Source organism: Pelobates fuscus, chromosome 3 (genome assembly GCF_036172605.1).
Source record: "Pelobates fuscus isolate aPelFus1 chromosome 3, aPelFus1.pri, whole genome shotgun sequence".
In the NCBI taxonomy this organism is placed as follows: Eukaryota; Metazoa; Chordata; class Amphibia; order Anura; family Pelobatidae; genus Pelobates; species Pelobates fuscus.
The window spans coordinates 31,934,202-31,958,084 of record NC_086319.1 but is presented as its reverse complement, the minus strand read 5'-3'; the positions used below and the strand labels follow the sequence as shown (position 1 = coordinate 31,958,084).

Sequence of the window (23,883 nt, the reverse complement as noted above, 5' to 3'; positions counted from 1 at the left end):
CTTAAATGCTTTCTATATAATAGAAGATTTTGTTTTATACAAAGTTAATACTAATAATTTTAATATGTTTTCATTTTAGACATTCTATTCATGTCAAGGAAGAGCCAGTGATTGCAGATGACGAAGACTGCCCAATGTCCCTTGTCACAACAGCAAACCACAGTCCAGAATTGGAAGAAGACAGAGAGCTTGAAGAAGAGCCATTGTCTGAAGATCTGGAATAAAAAGAGACTTGAGAGACCTCAAATGAAGGGACATAGCACTGACCTTCACAACCACTCCACAACCATGAATATTTGACAGATTTTTACTGTGACTATTTATTACGCATGGATAACGGAGACAGTCCTGAAGGAACTTGTTAAACCAGCCCTTTGGGATTTAACACAACAGGCTAAGAGCTTGCTGACTTCTTTTTTTAAGACAAAAACTGATTTTCGTGAAAAAAAAACAACAAAAAAACTGTTCTTTATATAATGGCTTGTCCATTTAAAATATGGCTCAAAAGGGTTCATGAAATGACTGAATATGAGGACACACGTTCTATGGAAAGCAAATGGCCTCATATACTGCCAAAAAATAGTGTTAGTTTCATCAATGTGAATCTCAAGCACACAGTAGAAATAATGTTAGAAACAATTGCTGGTCAAGTTCAACTTGTTGCTATTGTTTTTAATTTGCACAGGAGTAGAATCAAATTAGTATCACTGCTTGTTCTGACCGAATTTAAAATAACAAAAAAAAAAAAAAAAAACAAGCACATTTTTTATTTTATATATTTTTCTTTGGTTGTTTTTTTCAGGGTTTTTTTTTTGTGGATTTTTTTTGTGGATTTTTTTATGTTGGTGCCACCAACTGTAAATGACATAAATTAGCTATTACAAACCACAGTAATTAGACTGTTGCAACCATCTAGGCTTCCAGTCTGTGCTGTTAGTGTTAAGTTGTAGAGTGCAATCCTAAACTAACATTGTTTGTGCAAACGCCATAGAACCATTTGCATATCTGCATATATCTTACAACTATACTCTTTACCTCCTTGTGATAAAGCTTTGTCTACCTGAAAACACAGTCAAAGGCTACAGCTGTAAACCAAAGCCAACTCTAACAATGGCCAATAGCTCAACGACAGAAGCAGCCACACGCTTTGGTCCGACTTCTGTATCTTTAATTAGTACAAAGGAACCTATCCATGAACTACCTGCTGTTTTGATGACCTCTGGGATCTTTCCATTTAGCCCTATACAAAGAAAAAAATATGGAAATGTTAATTGAGTCATAGCGTATTCTGAGGCCAAATGCCACTCTAGACACATCAAAGATTTGCTTTCATGTAAGACAAAGGTGAGAATAATCTCTCCGTTGGAAGTTGTAACAGAAAGCAACAAAATGTGGAACGCCAACCAAAATAAATATATGTGTACTTGATACAAATGCAGAATGCATACTGTTATTTAAAAATGTGGTTTTTAATTTACTTCCCATAAAGTTTTTTTTTTTGTTTTGTTTTTTTCTTGTGGTGAATACATGTTGTTAGAATGTCGTATATTGTATAGTCTTTCTCTGTTGTGTACTATTTTTTATAGTCTTAAGTTATAATAAACAAAAAAAAACAAAAAACGTAGGAACCAAACATAAAAGGTCTAGTAAAGCCAAAAATTAATTTCTTATTGATTTAAACTGAGCTAGGTAAGTTTTTACACTGAAAGCAAAGATATAGCAATTGTAGACCATGGTATTTATTTTCAGTCAAACCAAAGTTACATAGAATTCTGCCTCTGTTTATACGGGATAAGAACACTTACAATACACTCCCTCTTGAAGACTTGCACAGGCCAAATTGTTGGAATGCTTGTTTTCTAAATAACTCCAAACCCAAAAATGATACAATTCTCTATCATTGTTGAAAATATCATATTGAGATGTTTGCTGAAACTTAGAAACTTTCCATGTTGCTTTTCATGTGCTGTGCCAAGTCTTGATAATACTTTACCCCAACCAAGGGACCTCACAATCTAATTATGGTTATTGCTTTACAAACAGTGTTTGATGGAAGGTGTCTGCTAGAGCTTTATACACATACCAGTTCCGTATGTTGGAACTAGTTCTTGCAAACTAAGCTCATCAACTAAATAGATACAGTCATCTATCATGCCAAATAGAAGGACACAACAGCTTTCAAAGGGGTTTTCCCACTTATCCAAAAGGCTTTCTGGAAGCTTCTACCTCTGCAGAAATAACAACTAAAATTAGTTTTAAAAAAAATATGGCAGATCACATTAATTGTCAGAACATCACAGTAACTGCTACTTTTCATGATGTTTGTCTTCTGGTCATGGTCAAGAGAAATTCCACTAATATCTGAAGAACATATCACATTATTTATTATTGGTCTGGACCATGGAAGGATGATATTGCTGAAAATGAGCAAAGATGCAATCAGTCTGCTTATGTGTGTCCACCTAGCTAGAAGTAAAGCTAATGTGATAACTGCACCATCGAGAAAGTGGCCAAAGACTACAATGCTAAAGTATGCATACCTCAGTTACAAAACTTGCAAAGGAAGTCTCAGCCACAGAATGCATATTCCTGTAGAGTTTTGCATGGGTTTTGTATAATTACAATTAAAAATAGCTGCTTGCACATAATACCAGAAAAACCTCCAAAACTGCAGTTGCTTTGAAATTAGATGTTAGGGTTTTTTGGGGTTTTCTGAGATGCTTGGTCTGTATTTTGATAATTGTGCATATTATGTAAAAAAATGTTGGTGGACCCATAAATGACCAGACTTTTTCTAAGAAAAAAAAAGTTGCTTTAATGCATTTCATGACTTTTTACTCTAATCTTTATCATTGCTTGCTAGTAATAGCAAAACCTGCTTTCCTCGCTCTGCTTTGCGTAGCTATTGTAAGGCTTTGAACTAATGTATGTATTTATTGCTTGATCTTCTGTGCATACCTTATAAAGCATAATGTCTGACAATTTAATCGACTCATGTATCCTTGCTTCTATCATACGCTTATGATGGGGAATCATTATGTTTTGTATACAGCCAATTTTAACTGTAGCACAAACATCTGTTTATGTATTGGTGGTATATACCTGTTTATTTATCTTTTTTGAGGTAAACTAATTTTTTGATACTTTTATTTTTCATTACTGTGTACTGTGTTCATACCTTGAATTCTCTGACGTTAGGAGTCATGGTTGAATTGTAACAGCTGTTATTTGTTCTGTATTCATGGCTTTCACTGCTGAAATAAATAAAACGGACCAAATCTAGGATTTGAAAGAAAAAAAAAACGGTCTACCTCTAACACCAGGGAGTTATCAGATTTTTATTTTACATAGTTTTGTCTACAAAAACGAAACCCGCACAATGCTTAAAAGTAGTGGGGTTATGGCTTACACTCTGTAGAGTTACATTCACGGTACGGTTCTACTGCTCAAAAATTGATTATATTCATGTGACTGTTACAAATATTAGGTAAAATTACCTATGAGTTTCCCTTTACAAAACCAAGACATGAGGAAATCATCGGGGTTCTTCAGCCTTGCCCATACAGCTCTCAGGAGTTCCTTCCATTACTTGTATGGCAGCCAATAGCTGTCATGAATTCCAGCAGATGTAATCTTGCAAAAGTTTTCGGGCATATTTGGATACCCCTACTCTTCAGCTACTTAACTTCAAACACGTATACTTTCTTATTGAGGGAATCGGAAGCATAGGTAGAACTTAATCTACTGAACCACTTAAAGTCTATTAACATTGGTCACGATCACTTGAAGCTGTTACAGATTTATTATCCACACCAATATTCATACATAAATTGTGACATGCTAAAGTGTGAAAGTCAGTATTTGCTTTTTAAAAATAATATAAAAAAAAAATAATAAAAAAAAAAAATCCTGGTTTTCTTGTACAATGTAACTACTATAAAACGTATCACTCTTTTGCATTGTTGGTATATTTGTTGAAATAATTAGACTATTTCATCAATGAAATCTGATTCAGTTGAAAAAGGATGTACATTTTTACTATATGTATAAACAATATTTCTGAACTGTTGGATGTAAACATGTATATGAAACCATTTCATTCATTTGCCTACATTTCTGGAATAAAATAAAATATCTAAATCTTTTGACCCAATCACTATTAACATATTTGAATTTCTTTGAATAATGTTCATTAGTTTAGAACTTGGGATTCTATGATGACATATAATAGGTGGAGTAAATTTTTTAGTGTGAGTAATAAAAATGCTGGGTACTGGACATTAATTGGTATTGTGTGCATGTTTCCACTGTGTTATGTACTCATATATGCAGTGTTCCTTGTTTTGCTGTGATGAAGGATGTATACAAAAGTATGATAACATATGGCCCTTTATATAATGTGCAGCTTAATTTCTAACTGAGGATTATGTTCAGAGAGTTACTTATCACTTATTTTTTTTTTTTTTTAAAGGGACACTATATCCACCAAAACAACTTTAGCTTAATGAAGCAGTTTTGGTGTGTAGGTCATGCCTCTGAGTTTCACTGCTCAATTCATTGCCATTTAAGAGTTAAATCACTTTTGTTTCGGCTAATGCAGCCCTAGCCACATCTCCTCTGTTTGTGACTGACACAGTCTGCATGAAAACAAAAATGGTTTCATTTTCAATCAGATGTAACTTAATTTAAAAGTTTTGTTATCTCTTGCTCTGTAAAATGAACTTTAATTACATACAGGAGGTTTCTGCAGGGTCTAACAAGCTATTAACAGAGCAGGAGATAGGAAATTCTAAGTAAAACAGATTTTGCAATAGAGGAAATGTAAACATTAGATGACTCTTTACAGGAAGTCTTCAGGATGGCTGTGCAAGTCACATGCAGGTAGCAGTGCCAAGAACATGATCTATACACCAAAAGCGCTTCATCAAGCTAAAGTTGCTTTGTCTATTATAGTGTCCCTTCAAGGTTCAATTGCTAAGCGTCATAATAGATGACGTTGGAAATGATGGCTAATGTTTGTATTACAGATGTTCATAATTTATTATTTTAATTGATGTCATACTGATATGGAGGCAGGGTAGTTTGTGTTAGTCCATAATCCAAGACATGGAAGGAAAAGCATATTAAATGGTTTAGTGCTATGGTGACCCAAACGTGTTGAGCAAAAAACGTCTCCAAATACATCAAGACATAGTATACCCCTTAATCTACGAGGGTTTCTCTAAATAATTCAGTAATTGAGTAAGCATTTCTGTAACAGAAGTTCATTAAACAGACATTAAAATAAAAGTCAGAAAGCATACTCAATAATGAATATTGAAATAAAAACAACCAAAATATGTACATGCTTAGTTGTCATTGACTCCATTCAAACTAACAAGGATGAGTAGTTTGATAAGCACCATTCATTAAGTGCCTATAGTTACAGATCAACTTGACCTGTAATACCTTTAACCAAATAATGAATATTTTCAAAAGAAAGAAATATCATGTTTGTTACAGATAATATTACAAAAGCACTTAAATGAGCACTATAGGGTCAGGAACACAAACATATAAATCTGACTGTATTGTGTTAAAACCACCATCTACCCCTAAAGCACCCCTAAAGTAAAATCTTACTTGTATTTAAGCCTGAACCTGCAGGCTCTGCCACTGTCTGCCTCAGAATAGCTAGCTGTTTTGAAGCAATGTTTGTCATGCATATTGTAGTTATTGGATAGCTATTTAGTTATGTAGTTTGGTTTTCCTGTTAATGTGGCTCTAGGACTTAAAGACACACGAAAAGCACCATAAGCATTACAGCATGTTGTAGTGTCTGTAATGCAACAAGTGCTTTGCATCCCCCACTGTAAGTGATCAAACCGTTTGCTGACAAGTTGACTTCTCACCGGACGTTTGGAGATTGATGGTCAATTGCTGCACTGTCAGCCAGAAGCTCCTGTGCAGAACTTCCATTTGCATTCCTGAGTTAAACCCTGCCATGCAGATGATCTCCACCAGTCAATTGGCTAAGACCTGCTTGTCTGGGCTTGGTTCCAAGAAGAGAGCTCTTAGGGAATGTTAGAAGATGAGTGAGTGCCAGGGCATTCCTGGTTCCTGGTATACCATAAGCATTAGAGCATTCTGAAGTGGTTGCGATGACTGAAGTGTTCTTTTAAGCAACTACAACAAAGTAAACTTTAAGTTAAAATATTAACTTTGTGTCAGTGAATTTATATAGAACAATTGCAAATTATTAATGATACCAAGAAAGGTACCAGAAATAATGGGAATCAAGTGAGAGAGCAATTCAGTTCGTTAGTAAGCAAGAGTAACCAAATAATATAGAGAAAAGTGAAACCATAAAAAGAGTCTGAAATACTCTAATTTTACATTTACATTGGCATGTATATGTATACAACATATTTCTAATGGACTTTTAAAATGGTTACTGTACAGCAAAGATTTAAAGAGAGCCCATGGGTAAAGGCCAACTGACCTATCAAGTTTGCTCATTACATTTCTACTAAAAGTATAGGATTTTTCAGAACACAACACTTAAATAAATCTCCCTGTGATGTGTCTTCTGAGACTCACTTGTCCTCATATGCAAAGAGAAGCAATATGAGTTGATCAACTGTATTTGCTTCTAAATTCTGTGGAAGTGTCTTAACAGCCAATGAACTGACTCAGCAGCTTAAGAAGACTTGACTTTGTTTCAATGCTGTATCTACACTGTAGCTTTGGGTTTTACAACACATAATTGCATTCACCCCATGACTATGCAATACTCACTATATTTAGGTACATCTCAACTGTTCAAACAAGCTAATACAAAACATACTTATCTCTTTTTTGTTTGTTTCTCTCTCATAACAAATTCCTGAGAGAAACAAAATTAAGTCCACCTGAAAGGTTTAATTTGCTAAAGGTAAGTGGATATATACGATTTAATCCATCACATGTTTTTCTTTAGGTTTATCCTAGACATGAATTGAAAAAAAATCTCATGAACTGACCAGATTGATTCATAATCCTGTCAACACAGCATATGATATAAAAGTTAAAAGGTGTCACAAGATAATATCACACTAGACAAAAGGTGATGTTCAATGACAGTCAATATATCCTCATTAAGTTGACCCTAGTTTTCCTAAAGGCTCTAAGCTGGGTGAGTGAAGGGATTCTAAGTTGAAAATATTTTTTTTTAAATTGTGAGTTAGCACGAGTTAATTTTAAAAGGCCTAAACGGCCTAAATGGTTAACTTTAAGGAACACACAACATGGAAAGGGCTATCTCAAACAGAAGTGGTGGCTTTAATTATTATTATTATTTATATTGCGCTGTACAATCAGACACGAACTACAAAAACAATTCCTTATTTATTTGTTTGCTAGAAAATCTTACTAATATAAATATATATTTTAAATGTTTTGTAATATATGTAGCATTTGCTCCCAATGGAATACACACACACACAGACAAACACTCACATACGAAGACTTTCGCACATACACATAGCGTTTATTTTTTTAAATCCATTTTCTGCCACATATTTCTCCTTCTCGAGTTTCCTCCAGGATGTGTGTGCATTTGTAAATCTTATCATAAAGTATCGATGCACAAGGACTGTGCAAATGGTTGATCTTGATCATTAGACACTGCAGACCATAATCGTATTTCATGGACACTTTACCTGGAGCTTTTTAACAATTTTAGGGCATTCAATGAGCAGAGAATTGTAAACTCAGTAATGCATAGAACCTAACTCCAATTTATGGACTTTGCACCCATATAAAATGAGATCATGTGCTACATTTTACAAATCTGTTTCTTTGAAATAGTTCGTTTTAAATTTACTAATAAACTGTTAAAGAAAAAGGATCCTGACTGATAGCACATTTATTTGTTTTGCTCAGTTTGAAATAACCGACCTGCTACATTTTACGACAGAACACTGACAGAAATGTTCAGACAGAACGAATGACTAAAAAGAAAAGCAGAGTAGCGAAACAGTTAACAAGGTAATATCAACAACAGATAAAGGAATAGAAGTGTGAATAAAATACGCGCCTGATGATATGTAACTGGAAAGTGTGCATTTAATAAAATTGAAGTCATTTGCTATCATTTTATGTGCAATAATGCATCACATATTGTTTTCTAACTGCAAGTAAATCATTGTAAGCCATCGAGTATGTATTACAACATGACATTAGGTGCAATAGCTTATTTAAATCGACATTATAGAGCCATTTCTGTGCTGCTGTACACAACACATTATCCATTTCACTCAAATCAAGTAGAGCATTAGTGATACTTGGATGGAGGTTTGGGTTTAAAATTAATTTACTTCTAGTTTATAAGCAAGCTCAGTGCTATTTGCATCCCACAGTGAATCCTAATTTTGAGAAACATCAGAAATACAGAGTTTCTCTCCATAAAAAAAAAGTTCTTAGTTCTATAGTGTAATTATTGTTTTGGGCTTTCTTTAGAATAGATTTTTGTAGACACACTGAAACTATGTTGTTGTTTTTTTTGCTTTTTTTTGTTACTGTGTTTTCCAGCACAATCTACAAGGATATACTAGGGCATTGTCTATTTGTGATACAAACATAGTTACATAACAGCTAAAGTTGAAAGAAGACTCAGGTTTATCACATTCAACATTTCACACATCTTTTTTTGCTGTTCATGGAAAACAAGAAGAAATTCCCAACTTAAAGTACATTTTAATAGTGCTGCAAATACAGAATAAAAATCATTTGTGACTCTAAAGTAGCAGTTGCAAAAATGGAAAAGGAACCACACTCAATTCACTTAAGACACGGTGCTTAACTGAACCAAGGGCCTGCACAAACCCAGAAGATAATAAATACCAGTATTAGAAAAAGGGTCCAGGAACTCCAATGTCTCCAGGCCCCTTTATTAGAGCATGTGGAACACTGCAACGTTTTGGCTCCCAATGGAATCTTTGTCACATCTTTGGCTTTAGCTTGACAAAGACTCCATTATCAGTCGAAAGATTGCAGTGTTCCACATGTTCTAATAATGGTGCCTGTAGACGTTGAAATGCCTGGACCCTTTTTCTAGTACAGGTATCTAAAGTAGCAATGAGATATGCCTATAAATTAACAAGCTTTTAATTTCAATCATATTTACTAATATAGGTAAAATATGATGCCAGAATTAATAGACACATTATTGTTTCAGTTCCTTATTCATATTCCTGATGAGACTCTGCTGTTGCTTCCTGTAGAAGTAATCAATTTATTTTTCCATTGCTTTGAATGTGTGCACTTTTTATTGTCATTATTTAATCTGAAGCACAGCATAGATGTTGAAGTGATTTGCTTTTTTTCTTCTTTTTGTTCCATACTTATCCATTAATTCTAATAAGCAGTTTTGGAAGAAAAGAGGCAGGCAGAAGCAGTATTTTCAGAAATATGATCACCTGTGGACAGGACTGGCATTACAGTAAATTAAGTATATTTCTGGAGCATCAGCTTAAGTTCAAGTTGAGGGGAGGGTGGGTGGGAAGTGGTGAGGAAAAAAAATGCAGAGCTCCACTGCGTATGAGTGTGAGATGAGGCCTGAAGGACAGAGATGGAACAGTTATATGAAGATATTTACAGCTGGGAGGAGAATGGGGAGGGGGGAGGGTAGCCATGTGTTATGTACAATTGAAAAAGTTTAGCAACCAAATTATATCACCTAAAATGTGATAGATGAAATAATGGTGAGAAGCATTAAATGTCAATAATACAAACTGCATGCACAGAACATTAGAGTGGAAAACTACAGGTATAACACATGATAATATGGTAGCAATGCAAGAATAAGCTTCAGTCAATACCCGAAGGTTGTTGGATTTGCTGCAGGATGTTAAATGCAGAACTCCACTGAGTATGAGTGTGATATGAGGCCTGAGGGTTGTTGGATTATGTTGACCATGAAGGAGGAAGTGGGAATCATACTTGTATTAGTTTGCTAATGATATCTAAACATTGGAAGGTGCTCATCAGCAGCTGGTAATATGTAGATAACTATCAACCAAGGGATCATAATGGAGACCTGTATATGATGTTGTTAGTTGGAAAGATCAGAGGAATTATACGAGGAACTATCCCAAAGTGGTATAAGGTAGGAAGCATATCACAAATGAAGAAAGTAGATAGATACTCCTGTAGTTAGGTTCAGGAACCATGGCTTCACCTCCAGAATCATAGTGTCTAGAATAATGATGACAAAACACTTTAAAATGTAGTGAATGCATCCTCTGATAAGACTATGCAATGTTCTGACCAACTGACAATCCTCATTAATTAAGCAAACCATGGTTTGTTAATATCAAGTCAACTTTCTAAGAGGATTACTAATAAACATGAACAGAGGTTGAAATATTCATCTTTAATTAAAATGTCCAGAAAAGGCTTCCTATAAGATATAGAGCTCAATTTAAAATGCTGGTTCTTGCTTTCAAATCTACTCCCACATATCTATCGTCCTTATACACAAGTATATCCCGTCTAGGCCCTTACGATCTGCTGAAGACTTACGTCTATCTTCTGTCCATACTCCCACCTCTCCCACCTCTGATGCTCACCTTCAAGATCTCTTGAGGGCTGCACAGTTCCTGTGGAACTCGCTTCCCTCCTCTGTTAGATGCTCACCCAGTGTCCACTCCTTGAAAAAAATCGTTAAAAACCCATAAAAGCGTATAAATTAAACTGTTATTAGCTCCCAACTGATTCCTCTCTTGCAACTGTCACTAGTCTAATACTATCCTTACCTTTTTGTGTCATTTTACCCCACTCCCTCTAGCATGTAAGCTCATTGAGCAGGGCCCTCAACCCCTCTGTTCCTGTATGTCCAACTTGTCTGGTTACAACTACATGTCTGTTCGTCCATTCATTGTAAAGTGCTGCGGAATTTGATGGCGCTATATAAATAACATAATAATAATAATAATAATAATAATAATAATAATAATAATAATTGGCATTCTCTTTATTGTAGGCCACAGTCAATGTTTAATCTGTTTAAGGCCAATTATGATAGGTAACAAAGTAACCACATTGTATCAGTATACAGATCCCAACATTCTTATTCATTCCTTCATCTCATCAAAGACTTATGTAGAAATGCCTCAAAGAAAATAATTGATGTACAAATAAATTATAATGTGCTACAGCATAATTTAGCTTTTATCAAAGGTAAAATGAAAAAACTATGAAGAATTCAAGGCTACCATCCCCACCTATTGGTAGATTTGTTTTCATTGAGTTTAGATGTTTTCTGTAGAGAATGTTTCTCTATTAATGTGCAGAGCCTTGATTCTTTCTATTCTACTGAGGATACTTCTGGACCCATTCAACCCACTGTCCCTGTTTGCACTATAATTAGTTTCTGTAAGTTTTTATAATACATGAAATTGTTATCCTTTATTAATTAAAAAGCAGATTTGGTAATAGGGTTTCTTGCAAGGTTTGTATGGGATGAAATATCAATTTATTTTTAAGCAAACAAAAATACAGGAACTGTATAATACTTGATATATTTAAAGGGCCAATGTAGCCAGCAAAGCATATTTAGCTTAATAAAGCAGTTTTGGTGTGTCTTTGGTGTAAAGCAGTTATGCCTCTGAAGTCTCACTGCCCAATTTTCTGCCATTTAGGAGTTAAATCACGTCTGTTTCTGTCCATATAGCCCTATCCAGACCTCCCTTGGCTGTGACTGACACAACCTGCATGAAAAAAATGGATTCATTTTCCAATCAGATGCTAACCTACTTTAGTAGTTTTTATCTCCTGCTCTGTAAATTGAACTTTAATCACACACAAGAGTCTCCTGCAAGATCTAGCAAGCTATTAACATAGCATAAGATAAGAAATTCTAAATTAAACAGACTGTGAAATAAAGAAAGTGTAAAAATTAGTTCTCATTTTACAGGAAGGCTGTGTAGGTCACATGCATGAAGGTGTGACTATGGCTGCATAAACAAACTCCTAAATAGCAGAGAATTGAGCAATGAGACTGCACGGAATGATCTGTAAGCTAAAATTAATTCTTTAAGCTAAAGCTGTTTTAATAACTATAGTATCTTTTTAGTATATAACAGAGACACATAGAATATACAGAAAGGTTCATGACTATTTGGATGACAAGTAAATACACTGATGAGCCACTACGTTAAAATCACCTGCCTAACATTCTGCCAAAACAGCTCTCATGTGTCCTGCAAGTTGCAAAGTGGGGCCTCCATGGATCAAATTTGTTGTTCCAGCATATCCCATAGATTCTCAATTGGATTGAGATTTGGGGAATCTGGAGGCCAAGGCAACACCTTGAACTCTTTGTCATGTTCATGTCATTATTCCTGTACAGTTTTTGCTAGTGTGACAGGTTGCACTGTCCTGCTTTAAAAGACCACTGCCATCAGGGAACACCACTGCCATGATTGGGTGTACATGATCTGCAACAATTCATTGCAAGGTGGTCATGTGTCAGGACCTAAGTTTTCCCAGCAGAACATGGAAGATGGTTGCCTTGTCTAAAGAATCACGTTTTCTTTTAGATAAAGTGGATGTGTGTCGTTTACCTGGATTTGTGTTGTTTACCTTGAGTATGGCAGCAAATGGAGGGCAGCAGAACACTGCCTCCGCCAGCCTTCCTTTTTCTCATAGTGCATGCTGCTGCCATATCTTCCTCAGGAAAATGACTTACATGCACCCAGTCATACACCTGATCTAAAAGAAAATGTGACCAGGTGACCTTCTACCATTGCTCCATGGTCTAGTTCTGACACTCATGTACCCATTGAAGGCTCTTTTATCATATGCAATCTGACCAGTCTGCGTTTTCGCAGCCCCATACACAGCAAATTTCAATTCACTGTGTTCTGACACCTTTTCTTCATGGCCAGCAGATGAGTTAGTCTTCACTGGCTTTAATATTGATTAGCCCTGGGCAAGCATTTGATTGGGCGCCCTGGATCCCTCCCCCGTCACTCCCTGACATGCAATCATGCCCTCCACTTCTCAATGCAGTCGTGGAACTAAAGAATTATTTTGGGCTCCCCAATCACAAGGGTGGCCAAAAGATAGATCCCCATTTGTCATGCAACTCGAACAATACTTTGACAGCTGGGGCTCTACCATTTTCCAATGCTTGCAAGGTTGCATTTAGCACTGAACAGTGTTTGTGTGTTTGAATGTAAGCATGTGAGTATGTTTGCGTGACTGTAGGGGTGTTTTTGTATTTGGTGTTGGCATTTGAATGCATTTATGTGTAGTGTTTGTTTTTGAAAGGGGTTTGTTTATGTATTATTTTGGTGTTTAACACAGAGGTGTGTTAGTATGTAGTGTTGAAGTTTGATTGCAGGGGTGTACTTGTGTGTAGTGTTGCTACGATCACCCTGATCAATGCTACGTAACTTTGTGGGGTTTTATGTATTTTTAATGTACTTTTGGGGTGTTTGGGAAATGTGTGTTTTTTTTGTTCCTGGAGATAATTGAGTTTAATACAGTACTTAACTCAATTATTTTTTAGACACAGGGGAGGGATTATCTTACTATGTATGGGAGTGTCCTGGATCTGAGAGCCAATATAATTGTGTATTTGTTTCTACTGTGGTTTACTCTCAGGTCTGGGGGGGGGGGTGCCCCTTGCATGGGGACCTGCATATAAGGGCAGTTGTGGCTGCCAATAAAGATATTCCAGCTTGTACTCCCATAACTATGTGTCGCCTAGTTACTGGGAGGGGAAAGGGCTATTCTTTAATCACTGTTCCAGTGTGGAGGATTCAATGGGGGAAGTCCTTGTAAGGACTAGAGCTCCCAGGACTGAGTGTCGTCCAGTGCCTGGGGGTTGCTAGAGCGAGTTCACCATTCGGCTCCAGGAGAAAGTGGTTCCAGGCCCCAGTCAAGTCATGGCGACTGAGGACAAGAGTGCTGAGGTTTGTCCCCTGTTCCAGCTAGGAAGCGGTCCTTTGGCGGAGGTACCCAGTCGGGGTACAGGGAGCTCCACTACAGTCTACCTGCAAGAAAACGCTTCATGAAAATAAATATAGAGTATTTACCACAAGGTACAAATCCACTGGTAATGCTCAAGAATAAAAAGGCCAGATTAGACGTTGCCAGAAAATGTGTAAAAAGCTTCCCCATTTCGGGAAAAATATTCTCTGTGATGATTAAACATACCAGAATGATGGGAATTGAGCATGGAGAAGTGAAGGAACATCTCATGATTTTAAGCATACCACATCATCTGTAAAATATGGGGGCATCAGTGTTATGTTACGGGATATATGACTGCCAGTGAAACTGGTTCACTAGTATTTATTTATAATATGAATACTGACAGAAGCAGCGGAATTAATTCTGAAGCACATAGATCTGCTAGAATTAATTTGTTTCGTGTCAGACTGTAGATCGGCTGAATTTGGGCCATTTCCTGAACTCTTTCCCAAAATGTACCATGAACCAAAAGAAATGTATCATGGCCAAGCAAGTCCATTTTGATTCAAGAGTATGAATTCCAGCCATGGTGTCACAAAAATAAATAAAAAATAAATATAAAACAAAAAAAGTGGATTGATGGCTAAGGACAGTTACTAAATGTTGATCTTATTCACAGATCAAGTGAGAAGTGACCAATACAGGGAAAAAGGAGGAACAGTAAAAAAAAAATCTATACATATTATATAGTTAGTAAATATATAATAAATAAAATATAGACATCTATTGGTTACTTTTTCTGTCTTTCGTGCCGTGCAAGGTACTTCCTTAGAGAAGTCTCCCTTCTTTGTGCCAACTCTCTCACATTATGTCCAAATATAGTTTTGTTTATAGATAAAGGGGGATTTTAATCCATTTGTTCTGAATGCGGGACCCGGCGCTAGTGGTGTATTGTAAGTGTAATATTCTTTTAAGGCCGAGTCATCTTACCTCAACACAAATGAACATGTCTTATACTTTTTGAAGACAAAACTGAATGCAGAAGGAACCACAAGCAAGCAACAAAATAAAAAAGCTGCAATAAAGCCAGAGCAAAGCATCACTAGGAAGAAAACTTAGTATTTGGTGATATGTATGACTTCCAGATATTATACCTCAACCAAGTCTTTAGAATGATAATTAAGTTTGTCCGATTATTTTTGAGCCTTAAAAAATGGAGGGCTATGAATGAAATTTGCTGTGATACTTAATAATTCATATGATATTTTTTTTTTGTTAAACCCCTTAAATTAAAGTTGTCAGTCTGCAATTTAGTCGCATCCTGGTTGCTACATTTTTAAACTCATTGTGGCGGCATTGTGGTGGTAGTCACTGTCCAAATACTTATGGACCTAACTTTAGAAAAGGATGGTGAGACTTTAGCACTTACCTTACTTACTGCTCACTTACCACTAAGGTCAAAAAGGTCTTTATCTGCTCTAGTTTTCCTAGTAGGGTGCATAAAATGTTATTTATCTAGGTGGTTTGAAATCACCTTTTGTGCTAAAAAAGAAATGTATCTGTTTTTTGAACCTCTGAGTAAACTTAGTCAAAAGAAATAACTTAAATAACATTCCACTGCTAGATGGGTGGAAGTCATGACATATTCCGCAAGTAAAAATAAACAAAAATACTTGTGAAACAAAGCTCCTCTATAATTTTCCGTTCAAGCATTAAATGCCAATAACGCTGCATATCGTCAAACTGTGTCAAAATCCCAATAGGATTATGATGGAATAAACAGAAATTTTTGGGGGAAAAAGCTCTTAAATATATTTTTTTGTTCCTTCTCACAAAGGTCTAAGGCAATATTCCAGACACATCACAAATACAAATTAATGGAAACATTCAGAAATTACAGTAAGCAGCAATAAAACAAAACAAAAAAACAAAAAAACAAACAAAAACATGTTACTACACTACAAAATGCAAACGGATATATTTTTCTCTAATGCATCTTTATGTATCAACCATACGACTACAAATGTGATCATTCATGAATAATTAAGCACATTTATGTTTTTGATAAAATAGGACTATGCTGCCTCCCTTGGGGCAGCACTTAACCTGTTTGTAAGTTTAATACTTAAACCTCATAACCGTCGTTTACTTTATTTTATTGCCACCGGTTTTGATGATTTTTACATTATCTGGGAATTTGTTCAAATATTGTCCTTTTTCTTTGAAGAATGAAGATCCATTTCTCTTTTATGAGCTTTACCAACACATTGCAGAGATCGGAACTATGCTACTATACTTTTTGATCATACTCAGCTTTATTCTTTAAACTGTGACTTTTGCTGAACTACAAAGAAAGTTTACATTTAGGGCCAAAATGGATAAATTGGAAAATTTCTCCATCTTAGTTATATTTTCTGCTTAGCTTTTCTTTTTTTTTTTTGCAATTGCTTTCTTCATTCACCAAAGTTTTTGTCTGTAAAGGAACTCCATTGTTTTAATTCATAACCCCTTAATGACAAATAATTATGCAAACCCCATAATATCATGACAGTCCTGGCATACCATGAAGGGGTTAACATCTAGTGTTGTTCCTATTTGGCTGTAGCCTTTGTTCGTTTCCCTATTTCTGTGTAAAATCCTGTTTAAGGTTCTCAATTATGAAATTCCTCACTTATATTGAAGAACCATTTAAAACTTCAAAGGCAGCCTTGTGCCAAATGGCAACACTTTATGGATTCCATATTTCGAAAGTGAAGTGTGATAAAACAATATGGGTTAATATGATAATTTACAGTTTTTTTTGCCTATGCTGTTGCCACTTATGATATCTGGACACAAGAGTGAAAAGGTTACCTAATGCAACTTCTGAAAATCTATGTCATTACATTGTGGTCAAATAAATAACAGTAAATAACAATATCAAGCTTAAAGGACCACTATAGGCACCCAGACCACGTCAGCTCAATGAAGTGGTCTGGGTGCCAGGTCCATCTAGGGTTAACCCTGCAGCTGTAAACATAGCAGTTTCAGAGAAACTGCTATGTTTACAATTAGGTTAATCCAGCCTCTAGTGGCTGTCTCATTGACAGCCGCTAGAGGCGCTTCTGTGCTTCTCACAGTGAAAATCACAGTGAGAAGACGCTGACATCCTTAGGAAAGCATTGAGAAATGCTTTCATATGGACTGATTGAATGCACGTGGAAGAGGAAGAGGGAGGAGAGTTCCCCAGTGCTGAGGGTGAAAGGTAAGAGTTTAACCCCTTCCTTCCCCTTCAGCCCGGCAAGAGTGGGACCCTGAGGGTGGGGGGGGGGGGAGGGGGAACGAACCTAAAGACCCTATAGTGCCAGGAAAACAAGTTTGTTTTCCTGGCACTATAGTGGTCCTTTAATAAGGACCCAGTAGGGGTCTTTAGGTCCCAGTAGTCGAAATGTTGCTGATTTTGCCCCAATAAAGCTGCTATTTTTGTTATCCCGGAGTTCCTGAATAGTTATTTATTCTGCATATCTTGGAAGGGAGGCCTGGCCAGCCCTGGCCAGCCCTGGCCAGCCCTGGCCAGCCCTGGCTTCAGAGCACCTGGGTTATTTGGTGAGTACAGTTTCCAGTACGTCTCTACTATATTGCGACCAATATAACTAAAAACCTCTCCTAACGGCTTTCTAAACATTATGGGTTGCAAACAAATGCTCTAAACTTGGAAGAAAATTGAGAAGACAAAAGGTCCAGCCACTCCAAAGCTCAATAAGGCACATTTATTTGAAACAAAGTAAATCCAGCAACGTTTCGACCCTTCAGTGGGATTTGGTCAAGCGTTGCTGGATTCACATTTGTTTCAAATAAATGTGCCTTATTGAACTTTGGAGTGCCTGAACCTTTTTCCTTTGCAATTGGATTCAACTATTTGGCATTTGTGCTAGCCCAGGCCTGGTTGCACCCTTTGTTTTGTTCATGTGAATGAGTGCAGCTTCTTATCTGTTTTTAGTTTAAACTTGGAATAAGGCACTTTCAATGTGTGTGTTGTTTACCTGGAGTATGGCAGCAAATGGATGGCAGTAGAATGCATTATAGGTAGAAGGCAGGCTGGTGGAGGCAGTGTTATTCTCTGGCCAATGTTCCCTGATGGCAGTGGTGTTCCCTGATGACAGTGGCCTCTGTCAGTAGGATAATGCTACAAAAGTCACAATACAAAAGTCATTGCTCAGAAATGGTTTGAGGAACATGACAAAAAGGTGTTGCCTTGGACTCCAGATTACCCTGATCTCAATTAATTGAGCATCTGTGGGATTTTCTGGAATTACAAATCTGATCCACGGATGTCCCACCTAGGGGTTTGCAAACTTAATGAATTTGCTGCTAATGTCTTAGTGCCAAATACTAAAGGACATGTTCAATTATCATCCAGGCGTTGGCGAATCAGAACTGTTTTGGCAGGACACACACAACATTGGGAAAGGGGTTTTAATGTTGTGACTGATCAAAGTAGTTTTGAAGAAACTGAAAGTAATTTTAGCTTACCAAAATCGGGTGCGGCCAAACCATGCCTACATATCCTCATCTTCTGCTCTGTAAAATATGCACCGTTTGAAGAAAAAGCACCAACAAAATGCCACTACACAAAATTTAGCGATCCTGATTTAAAAATGACTTTACAAATGAAATGAAGAGTTATAACCCTGCATCAGATCTATAAACCCACATTAATTGGCTTATTTCCCTCTGGGCTAATTTGATTCACCTGTGGGCTGCGGGGATATTTAACCTCTCACCCTCGACCACTAGGCAGATGGGAATCCAATAGACTTTTCAGATGGGAGTCCAACAAATCACCATTGGTGGTAAACCTCTTACTTGCTATATATGTCTGAGTGGATTGGGAACAGGGAGTTTGTTAGACACCCTGGGTTTTAAAATACTGCTTTACTGGAAATGGGGACACCAAGAGGTTGGGAAGTCACAAGCCACTATACTCATATTATAATTATTTATTTATAAAAAATGTTACTAGGAAAGATACATTGAGATTTCTCTTGTTTTCACGTATGCCCTGGGTCCACAAAACATTGCATTGATACATTATGGTACAATAAAATATAAAAACAATATTAACACTATATATAGAAAATCTAACATAGAACAGGTAGGAAATATATAATCAACCATGACACATGCATTATGTTTTGAAGTATGTAGAGAGGGATCTCTTAAAGGACTTTAGGCTTTGGGAAGATTTTAAAGTGTGCGGGAGGTCATTCCACAATTGTGGCGCTCTGTAGGAAAAGGAGGATCGGGCTGCTTTTATTTTGTATTGTGGAAGACCAAATAAAGTGCTGGTACTGGATTGGAGGTTATAGGAGGAGAGCATTCTGCTCAGGTACAGTGGGAGTTTCCCAGAAAAGCTCTTAAACACAAGGCTGGAAAGATGAAGGGTACGTCTGGATTCCAGCGGCAGAACAAGTTATACAATGTATTGAGTTTATTAATGTGGGATTGCGGTGCAGATGCATATACTACATCCCCATAATCAATGATTGGCATCAGCATTTGCTGTACAATCTTTTCCTTTACTGTAGGGCTTAGGCAGGATTTGTTTCTCTACAGAGCACCTAGTTTTGGATAAAGTTTAGATGAAAGTTTTTCTATGTGGAGGCCAAAAGCTATTTGAATTGGTTTTGATGGATAGGTGGGAATTGTGTAATTTGTGTAATTAAGGTACTGTTCCAAAGATCATTGTGACAGTTTTGTCAGTGTTTAAAAAGAGTTTGTTTTCTGCGATCCACTTTTCCACCTCTGTAAACTGGTCTTGGAGCACAGCCTCAAGCTGCGGTAGATCGGATTTGCTCGCATAGATTACTGTGTCGTCTGCGTACATGTGTACATTTGAGGATTTGCAGACATTAGGCAGATCATTTGTAAATACTGTAAACAGAAGGGGGCCAAGAATGGAACCCTGAAGAACACCACATGTGACTGGGAGAGGGAGGGAGTCGCATATTGCGAGCAATCCGAAACATATGATCGAAACCAGGTTAGCGGACAATCACCAATACCTGAGTTTTTGAGTTTGTGCAGTAGAATGTCGTGGTCTATTGTGTCAAAGGCCTTTGCAAAATCAAGGAAAATAGCTCCAGTTAGGCCTCCTTGTTCCATGCCAGTTTGGATGTCATTGCAAACTTTTAAGAGGGCAGTTCTAGAGGAGTGATTCTGGTGAAAGCCCGATTGATCATGGGTCAGATAGTTTGATTGTTGGTAGAACTCACATAGTTGTGTTTGGACACATTTTTCTAAGATTTTTGACAATACTGGGAGCAATGATATTGGGCGATAGTTAGAAACCAAAGTAGTGTCACCACTTTTATGGATAGGCACTACTCTCGCAGTCATCCAAAGTTTGGGTATGTATCAAGACACCAAGGATTTGTTTATTAGGGTTGCGACTGGTTTAGCAATTGCCGGCGCACTGAGCTTCAACAGCATTGCTGGGATTTGATCAGGTCCAGACTGGTTTTTAATTTTTAGATAATTTAGGTGTTTTTAATGACACTAATAGGTACAGGTCTAAAAATAAACTTGTCTATATTGGGCCTTTGCAAATTTAGTGGGGCCTGATCCACATTTGTAGTTTCAGGAGGTGTGTTATTTATTAGCTTGGCAATCAGCAATATTAAGAATTACATTACCAACTAAGGTGTGAGTGAATAGTGTAATGTCTTGCACTATGATGAGTTTAATTACACAGCACCAGTGACTCTATAATTTTTTTGACATGTGTTTTTCTGGATTTTTTTTATTATTATTATTATGTCTCTCACTGTTAAAATACACCTACCATTAAATTTATAGACTTATCATTTCTTTGTCAGTGGGCAAACGTTCAAAATCAGCAGGGGATGCTGTATTTACACAAGCAGATAATCTGGAATGTTCATTTAATTTATTAAATATATACTTAAAAAAAATACTTTAGATATTATACTCAGGTAAAACTAGGTGCTTGAATACGCGTACCCGCTGCACTAGAGTATATTAAAATTACATTAGCAAAGAAAACAGCAAACTTCTAATTTGCTTTCTTTCTTTGTTTTTTTTTAAACGTCATATTATATTTTTTAATCAAATTAAAATAGATTAATTTTCATTCACGACTGGGAAAAATAAATAGCATATACACTAGGTATTTAGACAACACGTGTTAGGGAAGACCACAAAACAAAAATAGATTGACTTGATAGTTGTAGCATGACAGAAACAATATATGTGTTTTGTGCATGTTCGGGGAATCTAACAGAATTTATGCACCAAATAATATGTTATCTAACCAAGCAGAAGAGCATGGTGTCTGATCAAATAGTCATCAGAGTAGCATTTTTCTCCACAAAAGTGCTTGTAGTCCATATAAGTGATCATCACATGGGACCATCTAATGCAAAAATAAGTCTTTCATGTACCCAAACTGCTTCTAGGATGTCTCTGGCAACTTTTAGTCATGAATAACAAACATGAATGACTTTATTGAGACTATTTTTCAGAAGGAAATTGAAAAGTTGTGTGCAGTATGATGTCTTAAAACAGATTCTCATAAGGAACAAAGGCTAAATTAGTTTATTATTGAAATGCATAATTTACAATTCCTACATTTTTAACAACAGTATTCTCATGTTCCTGGCGTTATTTCTTTGATTCATATTTCAGTTGTTATGCATTTGGGCCATTGATCATACAGCCTATTTATAATAACTTTAGTTTTTTTTTTTGTTTATTTAAGCTTTTTTAAAAATAATAACTAGAATTATACCGCAAAAGATGTATAATTTTTGTGATTTTTCGCAGCGTTGCTTAGGCAATGTTTTAATTGCACTCTAGTCAGTTTACCGTTTCAGTGTATGTTTTAAGCAGGAAAATTACTACCGAAGGCAACTGCAAACACAGTTCCAACAGGCTATCTTGTGCCCACATAAATGTTTCCAATAGGTAAGCATTAACATTTTTAAATTTTTTGTACACTACATTTGGCATATTTAGTACCATATCTTCGCAATGCATTTAAAGGAGGGTGTCATAATTAGCCATGTAGTTATAGTAAACCATGCTTTATCCTGGACCATATTTGGTAATGGATGTTGGTTCTTGAGATTTAACGCACCTGGAATAAGAGCATTAGGGGGGTATATCCACCCATTTTACAGCGCTTTAGAATTTGCTGGCGCTATATAAATAATACAATAATAATAATAATATACATGGATGTATTAACATTGTATGGACATATGCACCTGGGGAAGACCACGAGTTTGGTCGAAATGCATTGTGCCAATTTTACAATACGATAAAGATCAAGACACTAATTTAGTTCCCTATCCAAACATTACGGCACGCAGATCAAAAAATCTTAGAGACCTATTGGTACATAGCCATTTGGAAAACATCTACAAAAAATTGGCTGACTGCTCCAATGGGAACCCACAAATGCGGCCATTGCAAGGCCTGCCAATTCATCAAAAACTTCAAAAATGGTGAAATGCAGCCAAACCTCAAAAGAATTTAGAGTGAACCACTTCATCAACTGTAGCACCACTCGAGTCATCTATGTGATAACATGTTCATGTGGTACCCAATACATTGGGAAGACCTATCAGGAATTTAGGAGACGCATTCTCCAGCAAATCAACTCTGTTAAAAATCTTAATCTAAGTACTCCTGTAGCCAATCATGTTCGCCACTTCCATGATGGCAATCCCAACCACTTATCCTTTCAAGCCTTAGAGAAAGTCATATTGAACTCCAGAAAAGGGAACTTTAATTTAACTCTTCTCCAGAAAGAGTCTAAATGGATCTATGAGTTTAAAACTCTAACCCCAGGGGGCTTGAACGAGGAATTCAACTTCACCCACTATATCCATTAGTCTGCCTGGCATCTATGATCACCATAACATACCCTGCACATCGGGTTCTATTTAGATGTTACCTATAGGATCTCCATGACCGCTCTAGTATGTGTCCCTATTACAATTAAGGTTTCCAACTATAGCATCCCGATATAGTACTTTATCATATTTTCTATTTGGATGTTTCACGTATTCAGAATCCCCTTAATCTCTGCCTCCTCACTAATGTGGATTTTACTCACTATTCTCATGTTTGCTTGTAGGTTTTGCGCTACATGTCTTTCAATTATAGTTATATCCTAGGTATTTGTTTTTACTTGGGTCCATTAGCCATCTTGTTCTCAGTGAGGAGCAGTGGACCAGTATACTTTCCATTTACCATTACTAGTGATACTTAGGTGTTCTCGTAGTTTCAGTTTTCTTTTTTGGACGATATTTTCCTTAACTGACTACAAGGTCTCTTTTAATAATCTCTGTACCGCTATCTATCTTCGGTACATTTCACTGTCACTATGATCATTCCTATATAGATTTTCTCTGTATATTTGCATACTGGGTCCATAATAAGTTTGTATTTGTGTGTTTACATCCACTGTCAATTGGTATTTTGTCACCTTCTAATTTTATGTGACAAACAACATACAGGACGGGTTTTCGATCTATTTTGATAATTGCCATTTGCATGCTAGGATTGCGAGATCTACACACATTTATGCCATGCCCGGGCTATCTTAACATCCACTTATTTACCGTAAGGTTTGTTAGTATTCTTGATTTCATCCATATGTTTCTGTGATAGTTATACCTACAAGGGGTTAATCTTGGTGCTCAAGATCAATTTCTCACTATATTGTATGTTGCATTGCGGATCTCGAGCTGACTTTCAGCTTCCATCTGGAAGGGCGATGACCAACGGCTGAGTTTTCCTACTGCTATGAACTAGCCGCATAAGTTTACCACTTATTAGCTACCTTGCCGGTTTTCTGTATACCGACCCTCCGAGTTTAGCAGTCAGTCTTTTATCTATTTATGTATAGAATTTTTGGGGCTCATTATTGACAGT

At 36.5% G+C, this 23,883-nt stretch overlaps 1 protein-coding gene across 12 annotated transcripts in view; it reads left to right on the top strand.

Moving 5' to 3' along the window:
- FOXP2 (forkhead box P2) overlaps window positions 1-915 on the top strand; it is a 203,906-nt gene extending 202,991 nt beyond the window's left edge. For all 12 annotated transcript variants that reach the window (XM_063446859.1, XM_063446856.1, XM_063446862.1 and 9 more), the window contains one exon: window positions 80-915. In XM_063446859.1, coding sequence (XP_063302929.1) covers window positions 80-224 — 145 coding nt within the window. In that variant the 3' untranslated portion in view covers window positions 225-915. The remainder of the gene's footprint in view (window positions 1-79) is intronic.
- The last annotated feature ends 22,968 nt before the right edge of the window (window positions 916-23,883 follow it).